The sequence below is a fragment of the Mauremys reevesii genome, linkage group 26 (genome assembly GCF_016161935.1).
Source record: "Mauremys reevesii isolate NIE-2019 linkage group 26, ASM1616193v1, whole genome shotgun sequence".
Classification (NCBI taxonomy): domain Eukaryota; kingdom Metazoa; phylum Chordata; order Testudines; family Geoemydidae; genus Mauremys; species Mauremys reevesii.
The window spans coordinates 12,935,510-12,962,271 of record NC_052648.1 but is presented as its reverse complement, the minus strand read 5'-3'; the positions used below and the strand labels follow the sequence as shown (position 1 = coordinate 12,962,271).

Genomic DNA, 26,762 nt, shown 5'->3' with positions numbered 1-26,762 from the left:
CTGTAGCTGAGGACTGGCCGCCACCTCAAACGCTGTTGGTGGTCAAGGTTCAGAGGGCACTCGTGGGTGGATTTGCTGTCGCTTGAGGAAACACCCTCCACCAGCGCTAGCCCCTCTCTGCAGTGCAAAGCTGTGAGGTTTGGAATTGAGCCTTGTGCACCTATCCCGCTGGAACATGTATCATTGCAAAAGGGGTGTGTCTGGGAAAATAGAGTAGGGTGGTAGCTAAGGGGAGAATTACTGCTTTCCCAACCAGTCTGTGATGTCAGGTAGGTTGGTGGACCTCATGAACTCACTAAATCGTCCCCTTTATTAATATGTTTGAAGTTAGAAGGAAGAGCCCAGCTCAGTTCAGTATCTCTCCCTGCCCAGAGGCTTTAAAGCTGCTTATGCCTTGCTTTCCTCCAGGAATCCATGGTGTTTTGAAGTACAGACGCTCCCCATATTTGCGGAGACGTATACCTGACAATGGCCTGGTCTACACTACGCGTTTATACCAAATTTAGCAGCGTTAAACCGATTTAACGCTGCACCCGTCCACACAACGAAGCCCTTTATATCTATTTAAAGGGCTCTTAAAACCGATTTCTGTACTCCTCCCTGCCGAGGGGAGTAGCGCTGAAATCGGTATTGCCATGTCGGATTAGGGTTAGTGTAGCCGCAATTTGACGGTATTGGCCTCTGGGCGGTATCTCACAGTGCACCATTGTGACAGCTCTGGAAAGCCATCTGAACTCGGATTCACTGGCCAGGTAGACAGGAAAAGCCCCGCGAACTTTTGAATTTCATACAGCACAGACTGTACGGGAGATACTGGATCTGAGCGCTTTATGGGGAGACAAATCTGTTCTATCAGAGCTCCGTTCCAGAAGACGAAATGCCAAAGCATTTGAAAAAATCTCCAGACAGAGGCCACAGCAGGGACTCAACACAGTGCTTAGTGACAAGCGTAACGGAAAGCTAAAGAATCAAATGGACGCTCATGGAGGGAGGGAGGGGGGACTGAGGACTCCAGCTATCCCACAGTCCCCGCAGTCTCCAAAAAGCATTTGCATTCTTGGCTGAGCTCCCAACGCCTGAAGGGTCAAAAACATTGTCCCGAGTGGTTCAGGGTATATCTCGTCATTTTACCCCCCTCCCCCCTGTGAAAAAAGGGGAAAAAAATCGTTTCTCGCCTTTTTTCAATGTCACCGTATGTCTACTGCATGCTGCTGGTAGACGCAGTGCTGCAGCGCTGAACAGTAGCATCCCATCCCCTTCCTTTCCTGATGGCAGACGGTACAAAATGGTGGAAAACTGTCCTCCTCATCCCGTGAGTGCTCCTGGCTGGCCTCGGTGAGGTTGGCCGGGGGCGCCTGGGCAACAATGGGAATGACTCCTGGTCATTCCCGGCAGACAGTGCAAAAGGATTGAAAACCGTCCTCATCATAGCAGCTGGAGGCTGAGCTCCATCAGCCCCCCCTTTCATGTCTAATGAAGAATCTGTACTGCCTGGACTATCATAGCAGCGGGAGGCTGCCTCCCCCTCATTTTATCTCACTAAAAAGTCAGTGTTTCTTATTCCTGCATTCTTTATTACTTCATCACACAAATGTGGGGGGACACTGCCACGGTAGCCCAGGGGGTTGGGGAAGGAAGGAAGCAACAGGTGGGGTTGTTGCAGGGGCACCCCCTAGAATGGCATCATCATTTCTGCGGGATCTCTGGGGCTCTGACCCAGAGCAGCCGTGCTCTCTGGTTCTCTAGTACACTTGCCCCATATTCTAGGCAGGACTGACTCTATTTTTAGACAAAACATAAAGGGAATAACCTGGGGAGTCATTGCCATTTTTGTCCATGTGCCCCCGGCCGACCTCAGCGAGGCCAGCCAGGAGCACCCATGACAGCAGCAGACGGTACAAAAGGACTGATAAACATCACCACCAATTTCCAATTGCAAATGGTGCAAAATGACTGATAAACGTCATCGCCAATTTCCAATTGCAGATGGTGCAATAGGGATGGTAACCGTCTCTGCTACCTTGCAAAGGCAAATGAATGCTACTGTGTAGCACTGCAGTACCGCATCTGTCAGCAGCATCCAGTACACATACAGTGACAGTGACAAAAGGCTAAATGGGCTCCATGGTTGCCATGCTATGGCGTCTGCCAGGGCAAAAGGGCGCGAAATGAGTGTCTGCCGTTGCTGTCACGGAGCAAGGATTGAGTGACTACATTTATATCACCCGCGACACTGTTTTTGCATTGGGATCTCAACCCAGAATTCCAATGGGCGGGGGAGACTGCGGGAACTATGGGATAGCTACGGGATAGCTACCCACAGTGCAACGCTCCGGAAATTGATGCTAGCTAACCGAGGTACATGGACGCGCACCGCCGAAATAATGTGCTTAGTGTGGCCGCGTGCACTCGACTTTATACAATCTGTTTTAAAAAAATGGTTTATGTAAAATCGGAATAATCCCGTAGCGTAGACATACCCAATGACACCAAAAAACCAACTCCCCCCCCCCCCCCAAAGAAAAACAAAACAAAACCCGCTTACGGACCTTTTTCCATAAATCAGGTTTGCATAACCTGGGAAGTGTCTGTATCAATGCTTTGCTAAAGTGTGTGGCTCTGACAGGGAGGGGAATTAATTTGGAGCTGAGTTCTAAGGCCTTAGAATATATCGGCTCTTGTCAGGCTTCTCCAGGTGAGCCTCATGCTTCAATATAGTGTCAGGAATAGGCCATCTGGGGTCTTGTGGGACAGTTTTCCCCCCCACCCTCCCCGATAGCTTTTGAGCATTCAGAATGACATTGATTGACCTCTGGAGACATCCGTTGCGGGATGTTCAAGGACCTTTATTTCCGCTGCTACAAATCTACATGGCAGTATAATGTGCTGTTAAGGTGTGTCTGTCAAAGGGCATTGGACATGTCATAGATGTAGGCAGATGGGTTTCTGTCTCAAAGAGCTTACAGTTCTTATACCACCGTCATCTTGGGATAAAGGAGATCCAGTGGTGTTGACTGCCTCAAATTAGTCTGTAGGTCAAAATTTGCCAATAGCAAATGCTTGATTTTGGAGGTTGTAATAATGGGAAGCCAAGGATTAGGAAAAGGGTTCCCTTCCTTCACCACTGACTCATTGGGTGACCTTTGGGAAAGTCACTCCCATTTCTACCTGTTTTTTCCCATCTGTAAACTGGTGACTACACAGGTGTGTTAGGAAGTTTGCTTTAATCTCTGAAATCCTCCAGTGACAGGTGGCATAGAAGGGAAAAGAAATACTATTTTTGGTTAAAATCTCCACTTCATCTTTAGTGATGAAAAACTGTATTGCGAAAGTTAAATGTCTGAACATACCACTGGATTACATAATGATACAGCTGAATGTGGAGCAGTGTATTCTGCCATTGGGTATTGTGTATGTTCTTCTTGATTAGATTTTCGTTTCATTTTCCAGATGACCGGTCATACAGTTCATGCTAAGCTCTCTGAAAAGCTTTTCCTAGCCATGCAACTTATTTAAAACAGTAAAATAGCTCATTGTTTTAAATTTCACTGCATTTGTTCTGCTTATTCAGAGCTGTAACTAGCCTCTCTGCTGTAAATGCTTTCCTGGTTAGTTGTCAAGGAGACGTTTTAACACAGAATGTATTAGCTCAGCAGTTTCCGCTGTGGGAGGAATGCTGCGCTGTTGTGAGTCGAGGGAAAGAGCATGCCCTATGGTGAGAAGTGGTCTAGGCTGGGAGTGGGATGAGTTAACTGCTATCCTGAATCACCTTGTGATCCTGGATAACAGCAGATTATTTCCTGTGACAGCATGAGTTTCTGCTGAAGAACATCTTAGAAATAGCCTGGTTAGATGCCTTTTTTTACTGCAGAAGTATCCTGTTTGTTGCAGTCATTTATACTAAAGATATTCCTTGAGCAAGGCATCTTGTTCCATGGCTGGGGTTATGCTGTATAACGTAGTGTGCAATGATCAGCTCAAGGAATCTATGGGTACAGTTCAGCTGGTCTCCTCCTTCCTATAGGAAGGTTATTCAGGAAACTATTGTAGAGCAGTAGTCACAGGGGAGTTCTTTCCTCTGGCCCTAGGTTCACCCAATGTAAGAACATAAGAATGACCAGACTGGGTCAGACCAAAGGTCTATCCAGCCCAGTATCTGTCTGCCGACACTGACCAATTGCAGGTGTCCCAGAGGGAGTGAACCTAACAGGTAATGATCAAGTGATCTCTCTCCTGCCATCCATCTCCACCCTCTGACAAACAGAAGTTAGGGACACCATTCCTTACCCATCCTGGCTAATAGCCATTAATGGGCTTAACCTCCATGAATTTATCTAGTTCTCTTTTAAGCAAGTCTCTCACGCGTTAGGGCAGGAAGTCTAGATATCATAGAACTGGAAGGGACCTTGAGAGGGCATCTAGTCCAGTCCCCTGCACTCGTGGCAGGGCTGAGTAGACCATCCCTGACAGGTGTTTGTCCAACCTGCTCTTAAAAATCCCCAATGATGGAGATTCCACAATCTCCCTAAGCAATTTAGTGCATAACCACTCTAACAGTTAGGAAGTTTTTCTTAATGTCCAACCTAAACCACCTTTGCTGCAATTTAAGCCCATTGCTTCTTGTCCTATCCTCAGAGGTTAAGAAGAACAATTTTTCTCCCTCCTCCTTGTAACAACCTTTTACGTTCTTGAAAACTGTTATCATGTCTCCTCTCAATCTTCTCTTCTCCAGATTAAACAAACCCAGTTTTTTCAATCTTCCCTCATAGGTCATGTTCTCTAGACCTTTAATCATTTTTGTTGCTCTTCTCTGGACTTTCTCCAATTTGTCCGTATCTTTCCTGAAATGTGGCTCCCAGAACTGGACACAACTAGGCCTCTAGTTGAGGCCTAATCAGCGCGGAGTAGAGCGGAAGAATAACTTCTTGTGTCTTGCTTCCAGTACTCTCGCTAATACATCGCAGAATGATGTTCGCTTTTTTTTTTTTTTTTGCAACAGTGTTACACTGACTCATATTTAGCTTGTTATGACCCCCAGATCCCTTTTTGCAATACTCCTTCCTAGACAGTCATTTCCCATTTTTTATGTGTGCAACTGATTGTTCGTTCCTAAGTGGAGTACACCTCTACCCCGATATAACGCTGTCGGGAGCCAAAAAATCTTGCTGCGTTATAGGTGAAACCGTGTTATATCGAACTTGCTTTGATCTGCCGGAGTGCGCAGCCCCGCCCCACCTGGAGCAGTGCTTTATCGTGTTATATCTGAATTCATGTTATGTCGGGTGGCGTTACCTCGGGGTAGAGGTGTACTTTGCATTTGTCCTTATTGAATTTCATCCTATTTACTTCAGACCGTTCCTCCAGTTTGTCCAGATCATTTTGAATTTTAATCCTATCCTCCAAAGCACTTGCAACCCCTCTCAGCTTGGTATCATCTGCAAACTTTATAAGTGTACTCTCCATGCCATTATATAAATCATTTATGAAGATACTGAACAGAAATGGACCCAGAACTGATCCCTGCGGGACCCCACTCCTTATGCCCTTCCAGCATGACTGAACCACTGTTAACTACTCTCTGGGAATGATTTTCCAACCAGTTATGCACCCACCTTATAGTAGCTCCATCTAGGTTGTATTTTCCTAGTTTGTTTATGAGAAGGTCATGCAAGATCATATCAAAAGCCTTACTAAAGTCAAGATATACCATATCTACCACTTCCCCCCATCCACAAGGCTTGTTATCCTGTCAAAATAAGCTATCCGGTTGGTTTGACATGATTTGCTCTTGACAAATCCATGCTGACTGTTATTTATCACCTTATCTTCTAGGTGTTTGAAAATTGATTGCTTAATTATTTGCTCTATTATCTTTCCAGTACAGAAGTTAAGATGACTGGTCTGTAATTCCCTGGGTTGTCTTTATTTCCCTTTTTATAGATGGGCACTATATTTGCCTTTTTCCAATCTTCTGGAATGTCTCTCATCTTCCATGACTTTTCAGAGATAATCGCTAATGGCTCAGATATCTCCTCAGTCAGCTCCTTGAGTATTCTACGATGCATTTCATCAGTCCCTGGTGATTAGAAGACATCTAACTTGTCTAAGTAAATTTTGACTTGTTCTTTCCCTATTTTAGACTCTGATCCTACCTCATTTTCACTGCCATTCCCTATGTTAGATGTCCAGTTGCCACCAACCTTCTTGGTGAAAATCGAAACAAAGAAGTCATTAAGCACCTCTACCATTTCCACATTTTCTGTTACAGGTCTGTCGCATCTTACACGCATTTAACATGCGTGATTTCAGCTTTATGTGGTCGGCAAAACAAACAAAGAGAAAAATAACTATTTTAATACTGTAATTGTAGTGCGGGTGATTCCGCCCGCCATTCAACTCAATGTAATTTTGACTATATACGCGGTTTCGCTTTATGCGCTAACCGTGGAATGGAACCCCGCGTAAGATGTGACTCGCCTGTATTGTCTCCCCTCATGGAGTAACGGGCCTACTCTGTCCTTGGTCTTCCTCTTTCGTCTAATGTATTTGTAGAATGTTTTCTTGTTTTTTATTTTGTTTTGTGCCTCGGCTTTTCTAATTTTGTCCCTACATACTGGTGTTATTTGTTTATATTCATCCTTTGTAATTTGACCAAGTTTCCACTTTTTGTAGGGCTCTTTTAGATCATTGAAGATCTCCTGGTTAAGCCAGGGTGGTCTCTTGCCAGACTTCCTGTTTTTTCTGTGCAGTGAGATATTTTGCTCTTGTGCCCTTAATAATGTCTCTTTGAAAAACTGCCAACTGTCTTCAGTTGTTTTTCCCCTTAGACTTGCTTCCCATGGGATTTTACCTACCTAGTTTGCTGAAGTCTGCCTCCTTGAAATCCATTGTCTTTATTGTGCTGTTCTCCCTTCTACCATTTCTTAGAATCATGAACTCATCATTTCATGATCACTTTCACCCAAGCTGCCTTCCACTTTCAAATTCTCAACCAGTTCTTCCTTATTTGTCAAAATTAAATCTAGAACAGCCTCCCCCCAGTAGCTTTCTCCACCTTCTGACATAAAAAATTGTCTCCAATATATTCCAAGAACTTGTTGGATAATCTGTGCTCTGCTGTGTTATTTTCCCAGCAGATGTCTGGGTAGTCCAAGGCCCCCATCACCACCAAGTCCTGTGCTTTGGATGATTTTGTTAATAGCTTAAAAAAAGCCTCAGCCACCTCTTCTTCCTTGTTAGGTGGTCTGTAGTAGACCCCTACCATGACATCACCCTTATTTTTTACCCCTTTTATCCTTACCCAGAGACTTTCAAGAAGTCTTTCTACCTCAACCTCAGTCCAAGTGTGTACATTTTTAATATACAAGGCACCACCTCCTCCCTTTTTTCCCTGCCTGTCCTTCCTGAGCAAGCTGTATCCTTCTGTACCACTATTCCAGTCGTGTATTATCCCACTAACTCTCGGTGATGCCAACTATGTCATAGTTGTTTATTTACTATCATTTTGAGTTCTTCCTGCTGATCCACCATACTTCTTGCATTAGTATACAGACATCTAAGATACTGATTTGATTTCCCCCCGCCCCATTCTGTCTTGTCTACCTTATTTCTGCTATAACAGCCCATGCTCCCCCCAGATTCCAATCCTTCTCCCAGGTCTCCATATTTCTGACTTACCTGTGGGCTTTGGTCATCTGCCCCCTTCGAACCTAGTTTAAAGCCCTCCTCACTAGGTTAGCCAGTCTGTAGCCAAATATGGGGGGAGTTCACAGCTATAGACTGAGCCAGCAAGAGGCACTAAAGTGAGTGTCCTGGGATTATTGAAGCTACCCCAGTCCCACTTTATCTTGAGCGAGACCATGTACAGTGTGGTATAGAAACTGTTCTGGGGGGCTCATAGCTCTCTGTTGTTGCAGCGTAGTAATATTTATATTATGGTAGCACCCAAAAGCCCCAGTCCAGATCAGAGCCCCTTTTTGCTAGGTGTTGTACAACGGTAGATTATAGTAAGACATTTTCTGCCCTGAAGAGCTTACAATCATAATAGGCAGGACAAAAGGTGTGGGAAAGAGATGTATCTATTCTGAGTCCAGATAGGAGCATTGTGATAATCTGTTTACACAGGAGATCACACTAGGTCAAAGAACTGCCCCACAGTAATTCCTAGAGCAGATCTTTTATAACAGGCGTTCTCAACCTTTGTCTTTCTGATGGCCCCCACCCCCAATATGCTATAAAAACTCCACAGTCCACCTGTGCCACAACTGTCTTTCTGCATATAAAAGGCAGCGCCAGTGTTAGGAGGTAGCAAGAAGGGCAATTGCCTGGGGCCCCATGCCACAGGGGGCCCTGTGAAGCTAAGTTGCTCAGGTTTCGGCTTCGGCCCATGTGGTGGGGCTTCAGCTTTCTGCCCTGGGCCCACAGCAAGTCTAATGCCGGCCCTGCTTGGCGGACCCCCTGAAACATGCTTGGGGTCCCCCAGTGTTCCCTGGACCTCTGGTTGAGAACCACTGTCAAATAACTGTGAATCAATAACCTGTCATCTTCATTGTTTATAGCTCCCACAATTTTTGTCATCTACAAACTTTATTAGTAGTGATTTCACATTTTCTTCCAGGTCATTGATAAAATTGTTAAATAGCCTAGAGCCAAGAACTGAACCCTGTGGGATGCCACTGGAAACACATGCTCTACGACAGTTCCCTGTTTATGGTTACATTTTGAGATCTATCAGTTAGCCAGATTTTAATCCATTTAATGTGTGCCATGTTAATTTTATATCGTTCTAGTTTTTAATCTAAATGTCATGCGGTACCAAGTCAAATGTCTTAGAGAGGTTTAAGTATATTACATCAACACTATTACCTTTATCAGCCATATTTGTAATCTCATAAAGAAAATCAAGTTAGTTTGACAAGATCTGTTATCCTTAAACCCATGTTGATTTGCATTAATTACATTACCCTCCTTTTAATTCTTTATTAATCGAGTCCTGAACCAGCAGCTCCATTATCTTGCCCAGGATTGGTATCAGGATGACAGGCCTATAATTATCCGGGTCATCCTGTTTACCCGTTTTAAAAATTGGCACAACATTAGCTTTCTTCCAGCCTTCTGGAACTCTTCCAGTGCTCCAAGACTTATTGAAAATCAACATTAATGATCCATCAAGCTCCTCAGCCAGTCTCTAAAAATTCTTGGATGCAAGTTATCTGGACCTGCTGATTTTAAAAATGTCTAACTTTAATAGCTTCTGTTTAACATCCTCCAGAGATACTAGTTGAATGGCATGTTATCACCATACAATGAGAATATATCAGTAGTTTTTCTCAAATATAGAACAGTAATATTTACTGAACTTTTCCGCATTATAATTCTACCACCTACATTGAGTAATGGGCCAATACCATTGGCAGGATTCTTTTTATTATTGTCCTTAACTCTGCTGGCTATAGATTTCTCCTTGTGTCCCTTTCCTTCCCTTATCAATTTTCTACGATAATTAACTTCTGATTTATATTCATTACTATTAATTTCCCCTTTCTTTCATTTGTTATATTATTTGTTGCAGCTGCCCTCGCTTCCTCTAAACCAGGTCAGTTTTTTAACCAGCATAGCCTTCTTCCTTGGTTACTGGTTTGTGGCTTTTGGGGCATCTGGTATTCATTCTCATTTTTCTGGTTAAATTCTTCCTCGAACTGATTTGGCTCACAATTGTTTTCAGCTTTGTGAAATTCATCCTATTAAAGCACCAAGTATATATATTACTGGTCTGGACTTCATTCAACTTGCACATTATAAATGTGATCAAGTCTTGATCACTTGTACACAAGCTAACATTAATTTTCAGTTCCTCTTTATCTGTTAGGACAAGGTCTAATATAGAATTCTCCTGTGTTGGCTACAACACTTTGAGTTAAGAAATTGCCATGTGTAATGTTTAGAAATTCCCAGGATGTTTTAGTACTGGCAACATAAGACTTCCAGCATATGTCACTCCAGTTGAAGTCCCCCATGATCACGCAGTTTTTTCTCCCTACACTTTATAGATAGGCGCATAAGGTAGCGGTCATCCTGTTTCTTAGTGTGATTTGGTTGTCAGCACCAACTAATACCTGATCTTGTGTTTTATCTGTTAGAATATTGCTCCATAAGCATTCAATATTATTTTCTTCTGAATTATCTTCTGTTACTCAGAAACAGGATAATGGCATTTTTGACAGTGCCACTCTCCCTCCCGCTTTGTCCACTCAGTCCTTCTTAAATACGTTTCAACCATAGATTTTCACATTCCAGTTGTGTGGATCATCCCACCAGGTTTCTGTAATACCACCTGGATTGAATTTATGTTCACAAATGAGCAATTCCAGTTCTTGTTTGTTACCAAACTCCTAGCATTGGTGTGTAGGCAATTCCGGAACTCCTTCTTTTCATGTCCTTGATTCCTTGATTTAATATTATTCTCAACATCTTGATTTGTGCCAGCAGAGTGTTTATATTTTCCCTCTTTTTACCCTCCCCTTTTGTTATTAGTTTAACCCCCTCCTGACTTTTCTGACCAGTCTGTTCCCAAGGTGATTGGTTCCCCCTTCTGCTGGGGTGAAGGCCATCCAAATTATCTAGCACTCTCTCTCCACAGAAGGTGGACCAACATTCCACAAAACAAACCCCCTACTCCACTTTACCGAGTCAGTGGTTGACTTTCATAGACGTCTGTCTTCCTTCGCTCATTGGACAGGAAGGATTTTGGAGAAGATTGCATGGATATTCTTCAGCACACTTGTGTGCAACATAAAATCAGAGTGCAGAGAATGATGGTTGACTAATGGCATGGTAATTCCTCCAGGTGGTGGTGGGTGGTTTTTACATACTGTCAAGGAGTAGAGGAATTAATAGGCGTAGAGGAGGGAAGGAAGGGAGGATAAGGAGAGGCGTATGGAGGACCAAGCAGTTGAAGCTGTAGTGGTGGGACTAAGAGGTAGCTAGGTATTCTCCCTCTCTGCTAATTGACTGGCTGTTTACTCCAGAGGCCAAATTGAAGTAAGTAGTCTGATGCTGCCGCTCATGTGCAGGGGCCTCTGAAAGTCTCCTGTGCAGCCTGGTCCAGCCAGTGGCTATGGAAAGCTGGATGCTACTCAGTTCCACCCTCTTCAGTACGGCTTGCTTGGATGGTAAGCTCCAGGGCTTGAGCTGTATGGCGCTTGTAACGCACCATGCTCACTCATGGTGCTGTAAAATGCCTTGTCTACACACAGAGTTGAACTGGTTTTATAGCTAGTTAGTTAAACAGGTGCAACTCCTATGTATAGACAGGTCTAAAGTAGCTCACTGAATTGTCCTGAATGCTCTAGGGGAGAATGGATTCATATCGGTGTATAAAGTTTGCTTGTCTTTTACAGGCTCGTCTTATGTTGTCTGTCCCCATTAATGAGGACAATCTATCAAATTGCTTTACTTCACTAATTCTGTAAGCTCACAAATGGCATAAACTGCTGAATTTTCTTTGTTCTGGGTTAGCAGCCAGCAGCACTCCTCTTGCAGGGATGGGCTTTTTTTTTTTTTTTATGGTGTGGGTTACTTTTTTCCATCATCTAGCTGTGTTGTTTTTTAAAGGGAAGGTTTATCTATTTAACAGGGTAAAGTAGGTCATTGTAGATCAGTGGGAAGGCCAGTTTGTAAATAGCCTCCCCTTCAGAGTGAGGTTACTCTGTTTTCCCTCTAATTACTGCCCTCCTGCTCTGCTGCTGGGTAGGAACTGAGACTGCCGTGTTGTGGGGACAAGATGGAGGCTCTCGGAGGTTGGCTTCATCCCAGTCCACTTTCCCATTTGATGCATTCTGAATGCCTGCACTGCCTTCTCCTCTACAGCCTTGCCTGGCTGGCTTGTCTACTTAGGATGCTTATGATTCTCAGCATGAGAAGCATTTTTTTGGCATCTTTTCCGAATTGCTTCTTCCTTAATTTCTTTTTAAGATTGGTCTCTTACGGAAAAGAACAGCACAGTGCCATCTCCTAAGATGGGTGTTTCATTTCCAGTACTTCCCACCGTATTTCTCTTGTAACATGTCTAATATGTGTTTTCATTCCCTTTTATAGCTTATACCTCTGCACTCTCCACTTCCTCTTCCAGTGCTTTGTAATGTAATATATTGACAGGAACAAGCTGCAGTTAGAACGGACTATTCTAACCAGAAATCTTCATATTCTTGTTGCTCTTTGCTTCTCCATATTGTCTAGACAGGTTAAGAATGTGCATGGTTCCTTGGTATGCAGGCAACTCAAGAATTCCTTCTCTTGTCCTTTGGTTGCTTGATTAATATTGTTCTCAACATCTCAACTTTGTGCCATCTGAGTGCTCATATCTTCCCTCTTTTTACCTTCCCATTTTCTTATTAGCTTAACCGCCACCTTATACTATCGGATTTTCCTCTTGCAATTCATTTTCATTCAGAGCAGATCGAACAAACATAAAAATGTTTTGTGTACATGCATTGCATTATAGTAGCATAACATACAATCTTGTAGCTGATTGGAAAGGGTCAGCACTGAAGAAATGTCAGGCTTGTAAATGTCACTGCTATTCATAAAATTAAAATTATTAGTCCAGTGCTTTCAGACACTATCTTCCAAAGTTTAGCTGTGTTGCTACTGCTGAAATGGACAGCCAGTGGTGATCAGCCAAAAGTCTTCTATGCACCCTCTATTGCACTTTTTTTTTTTCTGGTGGTATCAATGTAACTTTCTAATAAAAGGCTAGGTGGCATTTCATATTCAGGAGTGTACTTATTTACCACGTCAGAGGTTGATTGTACCAATTTATGTAAGTGATACTTTGAGTAATAAAATGTGCCAATCCTGCATCTGAGGCTATAAATGAGTCCTAGGTAAATTCACCAGCTACTCAAGCTTTACTTCCTTGGCCTTGCCCTGCAGAGCATCACAGTAGCAATAACATTGGTAGTGGAAGGGGTATCTTCATTATAGGACCCTATATCAGGTGCTTGTAAATGTTCTGAAGGAGTTATCCCTTGGGTAGAAACTTCTTGTGACTCTTAGATCAGAAGTGAACATTTTTGGTGGGTTGGTCAAATTTCTATCTAGCTGTTTTTGAGGAATAGCTTTGAAAAATTCTTCTTTACTCGTTTAGCTTTTCAAGTTTCTTCTTTGTGCTTAAATAACAGACAAACCTGGTTTTAAAACTTCAGTCTTTCCATAGGTTTTGGCCAATGAGGGCAAGGGCCTTTTTGCCTTTACTGAAATTTTGGCTTAGAAACAGCATATGGGTAGCCTGCTGATTTTTAAGGCTATGTCTACACTGAGCACCTTTTAATGACACAGCTGTGCTGTTACAGCCATGCCACTAAAAGGTGTGCAGTGTAGCCACTCTTCGTCAGCAGGAGACCTCTCTCCTGCTGACAAAATCCACCCCCAACGAGAAGCAGTAGCTTTGTCAGGGGGAGAGCTCTCCCGCTGACAAAGTGCTGTTCGCACCAGCGCTTTTCGCCAGTAAAACTTTTGTCGTTTGGTGAACGATGGAAGTGTGGTGTGGACAGAACCTCCAATACATGCGCACACCCAACTGTAGACTCTTGGGAAGGCAGCATGGTCTGGGAGGCAGAAGCACTGGGTTCTATTCCTGCTGGTGACCTTGGACATGTTTCTTCACTTGTCTCCATCTGTAAAATGGGAATAGTTCTGAAATCTCTTTTGTAAAGTGCTTTGAGACCTGTGAATAGACTAAGCTAACCTAGGGCTAAGCTAAATAAGATTCTTGCACCTATTTAGATTGAATTGTCTTGGGACTTTACAACTCTAGATTCCAGCCAGCCTTTTTCCCTTGCCATGTTTACTGAAAAAGTCATGGATCACACCACAGTGAGTATTCAACTTAAACACCCTGCACAGTGAGGAAGAATTGTGGCTGCATTGGGAAAACATCTGATTACCCTTCCCCCTCTCAGAATCCTGAAACAAAACCACCTTCTCTGAAACATCTGAACCGTTTTGGCTGAAACTTTCCAAATAAATTGACCCTGAGAGAGACACCTGGGCATAAAGAATTTCACCCCAATTGCTTAGTTTGGCAAACGCTTTATAAGCATCTGGGAATAGTAAGGTTGCCTAACACTTTCCTAGCTGTTACTACTGGCTCCGCTCATAATATTTAAAAGGGATGTATTTGATTTTTTTTTTTCCTGATGCGACGTCTCAACCCAAATGTTACCAGTTTGCCACCGTGTATAAATACCTGTTAAGTTACCCGGTGTCTCCTTCCATGCATTCTTCCTGCTAGGCAACTAGGGCTGGAAGTTGGCCCCACAAATAATTGTCAGTGAGGAGGTTCAGCCCATTAGAACTTAGTTCATCTGCATTTAGCACAGTGCAGTTATATTATACTGCACTAGGGCATCCAATCCATAGGCTCTTTGAGTTAATTTCTATGAAAACTTTGCAGGCGTCATTTAAATCTTTAAGTGTTGCCTCATTTTTCCACCTGAGAGTACAGGAGTGGCTGTTCAGCGGGCTTTGGAGCAGACACCTTCTGTCATTGATTATCTAGGTGCCAGTCTTCATGGCAGTGAGTCATGGCAATGTGGCAGGATTCTCTTTAAAGGGGCATTTTACATCTGATACACTAGATCAGCTGTAAGTTAGAACTGTGGCTGAGATTTCCAAAAGAACGTAAGGGAGTGAGGCACCCAATATAGGTAGCTTTGAAAATTCAGCCTGTATCCTGTCCTGCTGGTGTTTTGTGGGCCACTTATTGGTAGTTTATGTTAGTGTCATAGGTAGCTACAGATCGATCTGGATGTTGCTTGACTGCAAGGAGGATACGTCCATTGGGACTTGCCTTGATGTTGGTGAAGTAGGATGCAAATAATAAATGAGGTTGTTTAACTTGTGCTTGATTGTTAATGAAACAACTAATTTCTCTTCCAGTGTGTCTAGTCTCAGTTTAAATACATATGATTTTTCAAGGATGTTGCAGCATAAATGAACACTGGAAGTGGAAGTACCCAGCTCCCAGAATCTCTCTGTATAGCTCTGTAAATATGCATGGTGCTTTCAGAAATAAATCCAGTCCTTGCCCCAAGGAGTGCTTATTTTGGAAAAAAACAGAAATTGAAACAGCAGCCAGAGGAAGAGCCAGGAAAGGGAAGGGTTAAGGGTTAAATCAAACAGAGATGGGAATTGCATTGTGCTGCAATCAGAATTCTCAGCTCTGGATGTTGTAAAAAAGTCAGTCAAATGTACAGAACATACATTGCAAAAAACAAGGGCTGAGATGGAGACAGGCCGAGAGTTGGAGTTACAGTAGAGTAGCCTTTGTGTGAAGTGGCTGCCTTGAAAATTCTCCCATGTGAATATGGACTTCTGGAGTTACATTGAGTAAGACTGTTTCAATTAGCTTGTTCAGTGTGGAAACTTCCTAAAGGAGAGCTCCAGCTCATCCATAAACCCAGGTGCTGTGTCCTGGCTATATTACCCCTGTAGCTAAAGTTGTCAGTTTTTTTTCACCAGGCCATCTGTCAGCTTACTTAAGAGATAAGCACAGCCTAATGCTGCACACTGAGTAGCCAATGGAATACTTTCAGTTTCTGCCCAGACTACTTTGTTTGTTTTGAAAGCCGATTTTTTTGTCAACGCTGTTATCCCCCGAAACAAAATGTGTTCCAAAGAGCGGTGATCCCTTGCCCCAGGTGGTTGGTTTGATCACCCCTACTCCAGACAATCAGTGCAGACTCTGCACTTGGAACACAGACAACATTCGACACTCCAGATGCTGGGCACTAAAGCAGCTTGTGGTAATTATCACAAAATTAAAGATAATCTCTTGCTCTGGAATTTGGACAATGTGCAGAAAGATTAACTCCCATGGAATACAAAGCTGTAGCAAAAGGGGCCTTAGCCTCTACCTTCCTACGTCAGCATAGAAAACGTAGCCTCTGGTTCAGATTCTGCTCTGTTACACTGTGCACCTCCATTGACTTCAACAAGGCTATGCTGGTGTAACTGGAAGCAGAATCTGGCCCTTTGAATCATGCCTTCAAGTAGATGGCATGTCTGTTGGCATTGAGAAGAGAGGCCTTGTCCTGAGGAACTTACGGTCTGGATAAGCAGCACAGGCACAGGACCATGTTGTGACCTAGAAAGGTTGTGAAAGGATTTTCTGAACTGCTTGTCATCCTAGCAGAAGTTAGTCCTAGGAGCTCTGAAGTGGGAGTGAGCGATACGATTTATGCAAAGAACAGTATCTTTGTGCAGTGCAGTGGAATGGAATCCAGGGCCTTTCTGCCCATCCTTCCTACTTGTCATTTACCTGTTGCACTTGAATAAGATATAAGCCACGGGTCAGCAACCTATGGCACGTGTGCCAAAGGTGGCACGCGCGCTGATTTTCAGTGGGACTCTGCTGCCGGCCTGGGGTTCTGTCTGCCGGCCCCCTGCCAGCCAGGGTCCTGGCCACCGGTCCCGGGGGCTCCACTGCGGCCTGGGGTCCCGGCTGCTGGCCTGGATGGACGGAACCCTGGGCTGGCAGTGGGCTGAGCGGGGCCGGTGGTGGGGACGCTGACTGGCAGGGGCCGGCGGATGGAACCCCAGACCAGCAGCAGGTTGAGCAGCCCACTGCCAGTCTGGGGTTCCGTCCGCCGGCCCCTGTAAATGTAAAATGTATTACTGGCACGGAAAACCTTAAAGTGAATAAATGAAAACTTGACACATCACTTCTGAAAGGTTGCCGACCCCTGATATAAGCGGTTCTGTTTGCCTAGGGCAATCTACCTACGTCCGGTTCAGCTCCAGCTGTGCTAGCAACATGGGGAGCCCCGGGGGTGGTCAGCCTGCCATCACTGTTCAAAGCACCAGGTTGCCTAGACCTGTTCTGTGGAAGCCACTGTTGGCCTGTTGATGCCAGGTCTCCTCATATTGCTAACACGTGGATCTTGGGCCGTGGATGCAGTGGTAAAACTTTGGCTTGTTCTTCAACAGGAATATTTAAAAACAAATGAGATCATCTTCTAGCACAGAGGTGGGAAAACTACAGGCCAGATGTGGCCCATGGGACCGTCCTGCAGCCTCAGCTCGCCGTGCTGCCAGTGCTCTGGGCGGTGGCACTGCAATCTTCCGCTGGGCAGTGCTGCGGCGTGGCTGGCTCCTGCCAGGTGGCACGGTTGTCAGCCCTGTTGCTCTGAGTGGCATGGTAAGGGGGTGAGGAGAGGGGGGGTTGGATAAGGGGCAGGAGGCCCTTGGGGGGCAGCCAGGGGATAGGGAGCAGTTGGATGGGGCAGAGGTTGTGAGGGGGGAGTAATCAGGGGATGAGGAACGGGGGGGTTGGATAGGCATGGGCGTCCCAGGGGGTCTGGCAGGGGTGTGGATAGAGGGCGAGGCAGTCAGGGGACAGGGAGCGGGGGACGGAGAGGGGGTGGGGTCCTGGGAGGGGGTGGTCAGGGGACAAGTAGCTGGAATGGGGGGGTGTTGGATAGGGGGTCGGTTCTGAGCGGGCCAGGCTGTTTGGGGAGGCACAGCCTTCCCTACCTGGCCCTCCATACAGTTTCGGAACCCCCATGTGGCCCTCAGGCCAAAAAGTTTGCCCACTCCTGTTCTAGCATCTGTTCAGAAAGGGCCCAGCACTTTTCTTTCTGTTGTTAGATCTGTTTCCTGAAATATAACGGAAGGGTGCCCTTGTCATAGGACCCTGTAGATGCATTGTTGTGGCATCAGCACCATATTAGGATGTTCCTGCTAATCTCTGTTCTTGTTGATACTAATTTTGAACCAGATCTTGTAGTACTGCCACTTGGTTGAATCTCTCTCGGCTCTTCAAGAAGGGTGAGCATGGCACATCCCAACTTACTGAGAGCATCCCCTCTCTTTCTGAAGGGCTTTTGGGTCAAGCTGCGTTAGTTCCATAATGTCTGACCAAATGGGAAAGTCTGATCAACAGCGCTGGCTCCCTTGGCCTGCACTGCTCTTGGACAGAAACATCCTCTTGCTCCTCCTGCCTTGCTGAAACAGCTACTCCCTTAGACTGTAGGAAATCTGCATTTAGGCCATAAGCAGGAGCTGCATCAGTTACACGTCTGCCTGGTGGTTCAAGGGCAGGTTAAGTTGGGGGTGTGTGTGTATGAAGCCTTTGTTCTGTGCAGAAGGAATTTCAGTGTTCTGCTTTGCAACATGAAATCCTTCATTTAGAAGGATTAAGGATTGTTCAATAGTCTGCTGATCCTATCGTTCCTGTGAGCCTGGAAGCGTGTACAAGGCCTGTGTCTCTCTCAAACCAGGTAACTGGAAGCAGGTAACGCTAGTTAGGCAGCCTCACAGCGAAATCATTATTTCTTCTTTTTAAAAAGGGCTTTTCCCTCCCAGTTAGCACATTGGCTCGTCCGGCAGAACTCTCCAGTTAAGGAGAGGGTTACTTGCTTAACTTGCAAGCCCTTAGGGCAGCTCTGGGGGGTGTGGTGTATTGCCGAAAAGGCTCCTTTTTAAGCCGCTCCTGATGCTTGAAGTCATCCAGGGTCAGCTTCATGAAAGCCATAATTCTCCAGAATTAGGGCTGGTTGAGCTGTTGATACTGGGTTTGGGTTTTTTTCTTTCGTGTTTTGTGCGTGTGCACGCGCTTTGAATGAACATTCAGTAGTGCTGCATTATCCCATTGTAAGGGCCCCTTGTTCTGTTAGCGTGCTCTGGTTCAGACAGCAGAGGGGGCTGTTCTCATTTAGAACCATGCGTGGCTCAGTCTGCAAAGTTGGACTATAGCTAAGGTGGGAAAAGGACAGGCTTGTGTTAAGGTGCTAGTGGGATGTGCTCAGACTTTGCCTTCCTGTGTGACTTTAGGCAAGTCATTTAATCTGGGCCTCAGTTCCTTGTCTGTAAAATGGGAATAATACTTTCTTCCTCACCAGGGTGCTGTGAAGGCTAATGCATTAGTGGGCGTGGGATTCTTTAAGTAGATCTGGGGCTCAGTTCAGACCAGTCTTTCCTCTTGTTGAGTGGCTAGAAGAGAGCACTCCTCTTTGGGCTTTAAATAATTCTACAGTGTAGCACAGTCCCATTACTGGAGGAGCAGCAAGAAGTAGGGGAAAGTTATGTCAACTATGTAACATATTTTTAGAGTAAAACCACCACCAACAGCCAAGAAAGAAGACATAAGCACCCTATGAGCTTCTAAAAACCAAATTGTCCAGGCTTGTTCTTTAACTTGGGACCCCTGCACTTGCAGAAATGAAAGCTGGGCAAAAAATTACTGCCTTGTTTTTTCTGGCTATTTGCTTGACTGATCAGCTGTTGGGATAAATGCACCTGCAAAGAGCCTGTGACCATCCTCCTACTGACCTCCTGTTCTTCTCTCCTCAGGTCTGGCACTGAAGAAGACGGCCCTCACTGAGGTGAGTTGCATACCGCTGTTTAAAACCTTCTGCAGAGGGGGGGAGAGAACACAAATAGAGCTTTTATGGTGCACAGTTGAAATGGAGGAAGGTGGAAGATTCATGGTTTTTTAAGTAAATCTTGGTGTTGATGAAGGTGCCAGGTTGGCAGCCTAGGAGAATGAGGTCCTCTAGCTTCCTACAGCATGGCTGGCAGCAGGTCAAGGAATTGGGGGGCGGGGTGTTTTTGACCTATAGTGATCACACCTGGGGAGAGTATCTTTCATGATCCATTCAGCCCTTCTGTCTGCTGACTGGCAGTGATAGGGCAAATTATGGTGATGGATTTTGTGATGTTGATACGACCATTTGGAACTGGACTGAGACCCACCAATTAATCTATGTAATATTCAGGGATTCTCACTCTGAAGGCTAGAATGTCCTTTCATGTATTTATACCTGCTCCTGTATTTTTCACTTCATGCATCTGATGAAGTGGGTTCACAAGGACTCCTCGTTTTTTTTGAGTCAGAATGGAGCACTGGAAATTGTTACAAGCATGGCTGAGAATTCTTTTTATTTAGAGCAGTGGTCCCCAACCTTTTCGTGGCGCGCGCATACTCAGTGGCACTACTCACCTACCACTTGTCTCTGTACCTTTCGACAATCCCACTGCTCTTGGTACGAGAGGCTGCTCCGCAGCTCTGAGAGCTGCCACTGAGTGTGTGCGCTGTATCAGCTCTTTGAAATCTCACCTTAAAATCCATCTCATTCTTGTTTATGCTTTAATTTTTCTCCCTTTGCTAACTGTTATGTAATATTGTGCAGATTTAGTGGTTGTAGAATAAAACAAATATGATAAAAGCTGCTATAAATGTCTTGGGTGAGGTGGGCTATTGTGTGTGTATCTCCCCAGTGCGCCATTGATTGGCTTCTAGGTGCAATTTGAAAAGTCCTGAATGTGTGTCAGTGTGGTCAGGTGGGTAGAGCACTGGACAGACTCAGCAGACCTGGGTTCTAAGTTCCTGACGCCGCCACTAGCCTGCTGAAAGACCTTGGGCAAGCCCCTTCCCCTCCCTGTGCTTCAGTTTCCCATCTGTAAAATGGGGATGATGATGTTGACCTCTTTTGTAAAATGCTTTGAGATCTGATGAAAAGCACTATGTGAAAACTAGATGTTACTAAGCACAATAGAAGAGCTGATTATTAATTACATAGGGGATGGATCTCAGGGATCACCCCTCTCTCACTCATTAGCTACGATCGGTTTTAGTTTGCTAAGTCGCTCTTGCTTTCTGGAGTTAAACACCACAGCTGGCAGCAGGGAGGATCCCGTGTGCTGGCCTCTAGGGCAGTGTTCAGCCAGTTTTTGTTTGGTCCAGCTATGTCAGACTTTGAGTAATACGGATTGGTGGGGGGGTCATTGTGTGTAGGCACCCAGATACCGTGATGGGCCCTCATTTAAACGCCTAACAATAATTATAATTTTCTATAAAGCAATGGCTCTGGGAGTACGATAGCCTGTCCAGAAGTTTAATTTCCCACTAGGTGTTGATTTGGGGGTATGAGAATGGCTAACTTCTTCTTTCATTGCACAAATATCCAGTCCTCTCTGAGAGAGGAAATGCTCTGTTATGGTTAGAACAAGGGCCTGGGGGTCGAGCCCCTGCCCTCTATCCCCAGCTCTTACTTGCTGTGTGACTTTGTTGGTCAATGTGTAAAATGGGGTTAATTACCCACAGCATGGGGTGTGATTGCAACGGATCAGTTCATATTTGTAGTGAGTTTTGAGGTCATTAGGTGGAAGATGCAAAATGCAACGTTAATGACGTGTGGAGTAATGGTAGTCAGAATGGCTGGCGTCTGCTGTAGAAATGTCCAAGACTACATAGATCTTTATAGAAAGAAGTAAAGGCATCCAGTTGGTCCTGTCCAGAAGGCACTCTAGCAGCTTGGGTAATTGGAAGGAAATATTGCAGTACTTTGCTGCAGTCTGAATAGAATCACACTCCCTTTATTGTAAACATCGGTGTTGATAAATCATTAAGTGCTGCAGCATAGACCAATACCCCTGGTGCGGTGTTCCTCCATGAGAGACTGCCTGGGGTCATTACATATTGTGCCTAGATTAGTCTTGTCTAAAGACCTGGCTGTTTGTTAATGGCTTCACAGAAGCAGAATGCTCAAGCACGATTTCTCCCCCTAAATGTATGTGGCGAGTCCACTGAATGTTGTTGGCTGCCTGTGATGCTTCTTAATCACCAATGGTAGTGGGCAGCTGCAGAGTCATTAAAGCAGCACTCCAAGGCAGAGCTGTTTATAGGTGGATGGGACTGCAGAGAAACACTGCCTTGAATTTTACAATGTGCAGTTGGCTTGATGTGTACAGCTCTGCTGCTGATTCTAGAAGGAGCAGATGGAGAAAAGACTGGGTAGAGAGAGACGGGACAGAAGAGCGGAGGGGACAGCGATCATTTTAGTGTTCAGAGTAGCAGCCGTGTTAGTCTATATCCGCAAAAAAAACAGGAGTACTTGTGGCACCTTAAAGACTAACAAATTTATTTTAGCATGAGCTTTCGTGAGCTACAGCTCACTTCTTCGGATGCATAGAATGGAACACACAGACAGGAGATATTTATACATACAGAGAACATGAAAAGGTGGAAGTATGCATACCAACAGGCAGAGTCTAATCAATTGAGATGAGCTATTGTTAGCAGGAGGAAAAAAAACTTTTTTTTTTTTAGTGTTGGCACTCAGACCGCACTTTACGCACGTTGGCGGAAACTGCAACAATTACAGCAATTCACCTGGCTTGGTGAATCAATTGTAAACAGCAGCTTGCTTCAGTGAAGTATCTCCCCATGAACTCAACACTGGTGATTCATTATCTGCTCTGCTTGCTGGCTTTCAGATGGAGTATAAGGGGTTGGCGTTGAGCTCTGAAGCCCAAATGGCCTGGTACTTATCTGAATGGGGTGTTTAAAGACTGATCAGTCTGGCTAGTACACCTCCACCCCGATATAATGCGACCCGATATAACACGAATTCGGATATAACGCAGTAAAGCAGCGCTCCGGAGTGGGGCGGGGCTGCGCACTCCAGCGGATCAAAGCAAGTTCGATATAACGCGGTTTCACCTATAACACGGTAAGATTTTTTGGCTCCTGAGGACAGCGTTATATCGAGGTAGAGGTGTATTTGATTCACATCCCCACAGTGCCTGAGCACCCCACAAACATGAATGCAGTTATTCTCCCATTACCCTGTGAGCTGGGGAAGTGTGACGCAGTAGGGAGCAGGGCGGACTGACCTGGGACTGTCGTCTGGTTTTACTGGGGCTGTCTGCATGGGGGATGGGAGAGCACGGGATGACTTTTAAGTGAGGGACGGTACCTGAGCCAGGAAGTGGGTGGGGGGAGTCAACACCTTTGCCTGGGAAGCTGGACAAAGGAAGAGAGCCGACTGGAGAGGTTTTTAGTTTGTTTTGGGCTGGCTGGGAAGAGGCAGGAACCCCAAGTCTGGGGTCTAAGCTCCTTGCCCCCCAGAGGGACCTGACTGAGGGATCCTGGTTGTACCTACAAGCCCTGCTTGGGACTATGTTCCTGTTGTCTAATAAACCTTCTGTTTTACTGGCCGGCTGAGAGTCTCAGTGCATCGCAGGAAGTGGAGGTTGCAGGGCCCTGACTCCCCCACACTCCGTGACAGGAAGTATCGCGAGTTTTACAAATGGGGGACCGAGGCACTGACATGAATTGTTTTGCGGGAGTTCGCTGGCCTCCATTATACAGGAGGTCAGAGGATCAGGATGGTCCTTTCTGGCTTTTACACAGGGAGTCTGATAGTTCTAGGTTTGTTTCCCAGCTCTGAGTCCCAATCCAGTGTCTTAACCCAAGACCATCCCTCCTCCCAGTATGTCAAGATCCACAGTTCTGTGTGTGAGAAACAGACCTGCTGGCTACCAACTCTCCTCTCATTCTGAGGGGTGTATAATTTAGTGTTTAAAGCTTGCTGGGGCCAAATACATCTGTATGCACTCGGCAGATCTTTACACAGGAATAAATGCAGACCATTGCATTCCTTGTAACCACAGCCCCTCAGTCCTTACTGTGCCACTGTGTCTCTTCTCTTCCTTTCGCTAGCGTAGCTTTTCTTCACCACTTTGACCTGAAAACTTCTTCTCTTTCCCAGGCCCCATCATTACCAGGACAGCCTGGAGTTGGCCAAGGAAAGAAGATAGGTCATCGAGGAGTTGATGCTTCTGGCGAAACTACCTACAAAAAGGTTTAATCTCTTGCTTGATTTCTGGAGGGTAGTGGCCACTCGTACAAGTGGGAGGTTGAGAATAGACTAGACTAGAATCAAGAAACAAATGGGGAATACAGGTGTGCAATTGGCCAACCAATGTGATTAGATTTCCCTGCAGTGTATTGTGCTGACCTCGATCATTCTATAGAAACCTGAGGCAGTCTAGAGTGTTGGTCTCTTACAAAGCAGCTAATATCTGACACCTCCCACATCAGCATGATCCCAGAGCAGCAGGGTTACCTGTATGTGGGGGCTGTTGCTGTAACGTACAGTGAAGGTGCACTGACTGCTCTTTTCCTTTGGCTAGACCACTTCGACCACTCTGAAGGGGGCCATCCAGCTGGGTATTGGTTACACGGTGGGGAACCTGAGCTCCAAGCCGGAGAGAGATGTCCTGATGCAGGATTTTTACGTGGTGGAGAGCATTTTCTTCCCCAGGTAAGTGGACAAGTGAAACACAATGCAGGGGCTGGCTGTTTCCTTCCGTCATGCTGATTTAGAGGGGCTTCACTCGAAGCAGAAAGGTGGGTCCTCAGAATTTCAAGTGTGCACCTATTTCTTACCAGCACATTACTGGAAGCATTAGGAATCATGGTGCTGCAGCTCAAGAGATGGGGTTAGATTTACGATGGGCTGTGATCTAGCTGCTTACTGGGCTTGTTAGCCTTGAAGCTTTCGTTGCCTTTATAATTGTCGTCCTTTTTAACCTACCTAGGTGGAATTTTCACCTCCAGACACCCTTTCACCTCCACCCTTTTGTCTGACACTTCTTTGTACTGAGGAAACCCTCTGAGCCAACAATATTCATTGGACCACTTCAGCTATTGCATGGCTGAGCTGTTAATGTGCAGGGCTTACAGAAACTAGATTCTGTACGTAAATACGTCTAGCCTTGCAAACTTCTGCTCTCTCTTCCCAAGGAGTGAGTGTTTCCTTGCCAGGTGGTTAAAATGTTAGATCTTTTTGCTAATGTCCTGATGAGGTCAGGCAAGATCTTTGTGCTTAGGCTGGTGGCTTCTTGGGATGCCTTTTTACAAAGCTCAATTTGCCTTTTTTTCATATCTATTAACTGGCTGGGTGTAAATGTGCAAGTACGCGAGGCGTTAATGTGAAATAACATGCCTGCTCTTTGTGTCCTTTCCATGCAGTGAAGGAAGTAACCTCACTCCAGCTCACCACTACCCTGACTTCAGGTTCAAAACCTATGCACCCGTGGCTTTTCGGTACTTCCGGGAGCTCTTTGGAATTCGTCCAGATGATTATTTGGTATGTGTGGAGTTCTTTATTTCTCTGGGGTTAGTACTAGGTATGAATGGGCTTGGATATAACTGCTTTACTTGAAGCCTCAGCAGAAGTGAAGATGGGGGAAAGCCATACCACAGACTGATATGTGACCAGTCAGCTGAACGAGATTAGGGGGTTTCCTTGGATTTTTATTAAATTCAGTCTCCAGCTAATAGCTGGGGGAAACTGAGGCATGGAGTCAAGTGACTGGGTCAATATCACAGGGGCAGTTGAAGTCAAATTTGAGGAGAGAACATAGAGGAGGAAGCCAAACATCCTCTAACTAATATTTGGTAGCTGGAGACTGAGATAAGTGCTGGGATTAGAGAGAATCTCTGATCCTGTACATCAAGCAGATCCCAAATGTGAAGAAGTCTGTGGTGGTGCTTCTCTTCTTGTACAATCTGGGAGAAAGACCAGCTGGAAGAGTGGGTCCGAGAGGTGCCTGGTCTTCTGGTGTTTCTGCTTCGGTTTGCTGAGTCCATTCCCAGCGAATGAGGTCTATTGGGGCACCCTCTGTTAAAGGAAGAATGGAATAATCTACTGTCATGGAGTCTTTAAAGCACATTTGGTTACAGTGATATGGTGGGGTTCCATGTCTGTTACTCACTGATAATGCAACGAATGTATTCTGTCTACAAGAAAAAAAGATGAGTATTCTAAACTCCCTCGGGACCTCAGGGAAGATGTTTTCTGCCTCATGCATCATCCCCAGTAATAAAGATTTAACAATCTGAGAGTAGTTAACACTTGGTAACGTGAAAATCAGAATAGACTCCAACTTGCTCTCCTAGAGCTGAAATGGCTCGTCAGGGCTAACCAGTATTCTCCCGTCAGGTCACTGACTGGATTTGGAATAGACTAAGACCATGTCTACACTATGGGTGCTGGAGTGACGCAGCTACGGCATTGCTATAGTGTAGCTGCTTCCTACTGTGACAAAGGGGTTTTCCCATCGCTGTTGTTAATTCACCTCTCCGAGAGGTGGTAGCTAGTGATGGAAGAATTCTTCCGTCTACCTAGTTGTGCCCACACTAGGGGATGGGGCTTAACTACAGTGTCTGTTGTGAACTTTTCCTACCCCTGAGCAATGTCAGTTTAAAACCTAAGCGTAGGTCAGGCCTCCGTTAAAGTTGGCTCCTGTGTGTAAGTGGTTGCACCTCGTCTTGCTGGTAGCAAGGCAAAGTTTGTTGGAGGCGGGAGCAGATCTTAAGAAGGTGCCATTTTTATGTAACCACTTTGCCCATATCTGCAGCTAGTCAGAAATGAGGACTGAAAACATACCAGCAAAAATGAGCCGGTATGATGGGGCTGCTTGACAACAAGAGAAATCCCCATCTGTGCCATCTGGGATAATGCTTGCTGATTTGATGATAGTGGTTACAAACTTGGGGGAGGGAGAGAGCCTGCCTGAATTCCAAAGGTCACAGATCTGATTTGCAGCCACTGCTTCTCCATTCTCTGGCCCACCACAGCAGTGAATGCCTTTTAATTATGCATGAGATAATTAAGTTGGTAAAGTCTTGGATCGTTAATCCATGCAGTGCTGAAAGCTGTTTTCAGCATGTAATGATAGCATTTAATGTATCGCTCTGATTATGTCCCTTCTGTATTGTCTGCTTTACCCTGCCTTACCTTCTTCAAATATCAGCTCCTACATAATGTTGCCCTAACCCCTTTTGTCTGACATATGCAAATGTTTTTGGGCTATTGTATCCACATAACACCTCCTCCTCCCTTCTGCTCCTCATGCACATTCTGCTCTGAGAACTTGCTGTTCAGATTTCTAGTCCTTGCTCTGTTCTC

General features: G+C 45.2%; 1 protein-coding gene across 5 annotated transcripts in view; it reads left to right on the top strand.

Moving 5' to 3' along the window:
* The window catches only part of PIP5K1C (phosphatidylinositol-4-phosphate 5-kinase type 1 gamma), a 74,114-nt gene that overhangs the window by 21,371 nt on the left and 25,981 nt on the right, over positions 1-26,762 (top strand). For all 5 annotated transcript variants that reach the window (XM_039515546.1, XM_039515545.1, XM_039515544.1 and 2 more), the window contains exons 2-5: positions 19,354-19,385; positions 23,556-23,648; positions 23,980-24,110; positions 24,821-24,938. In XM_039515546.1, the coding sequence (XP_039371480.1) occupies positions 19,354-19,385; positions 23,556-23,648; positions 23,980-24,110; positions 24,821-24,938 (374 nt within the window). The remainder of the gene's footprint in view (positions 1-19,353; positions 19,386-23,555; positions 23,649-23,979; positions 24,111-24,820; positions 24,939-26,762) is intronic.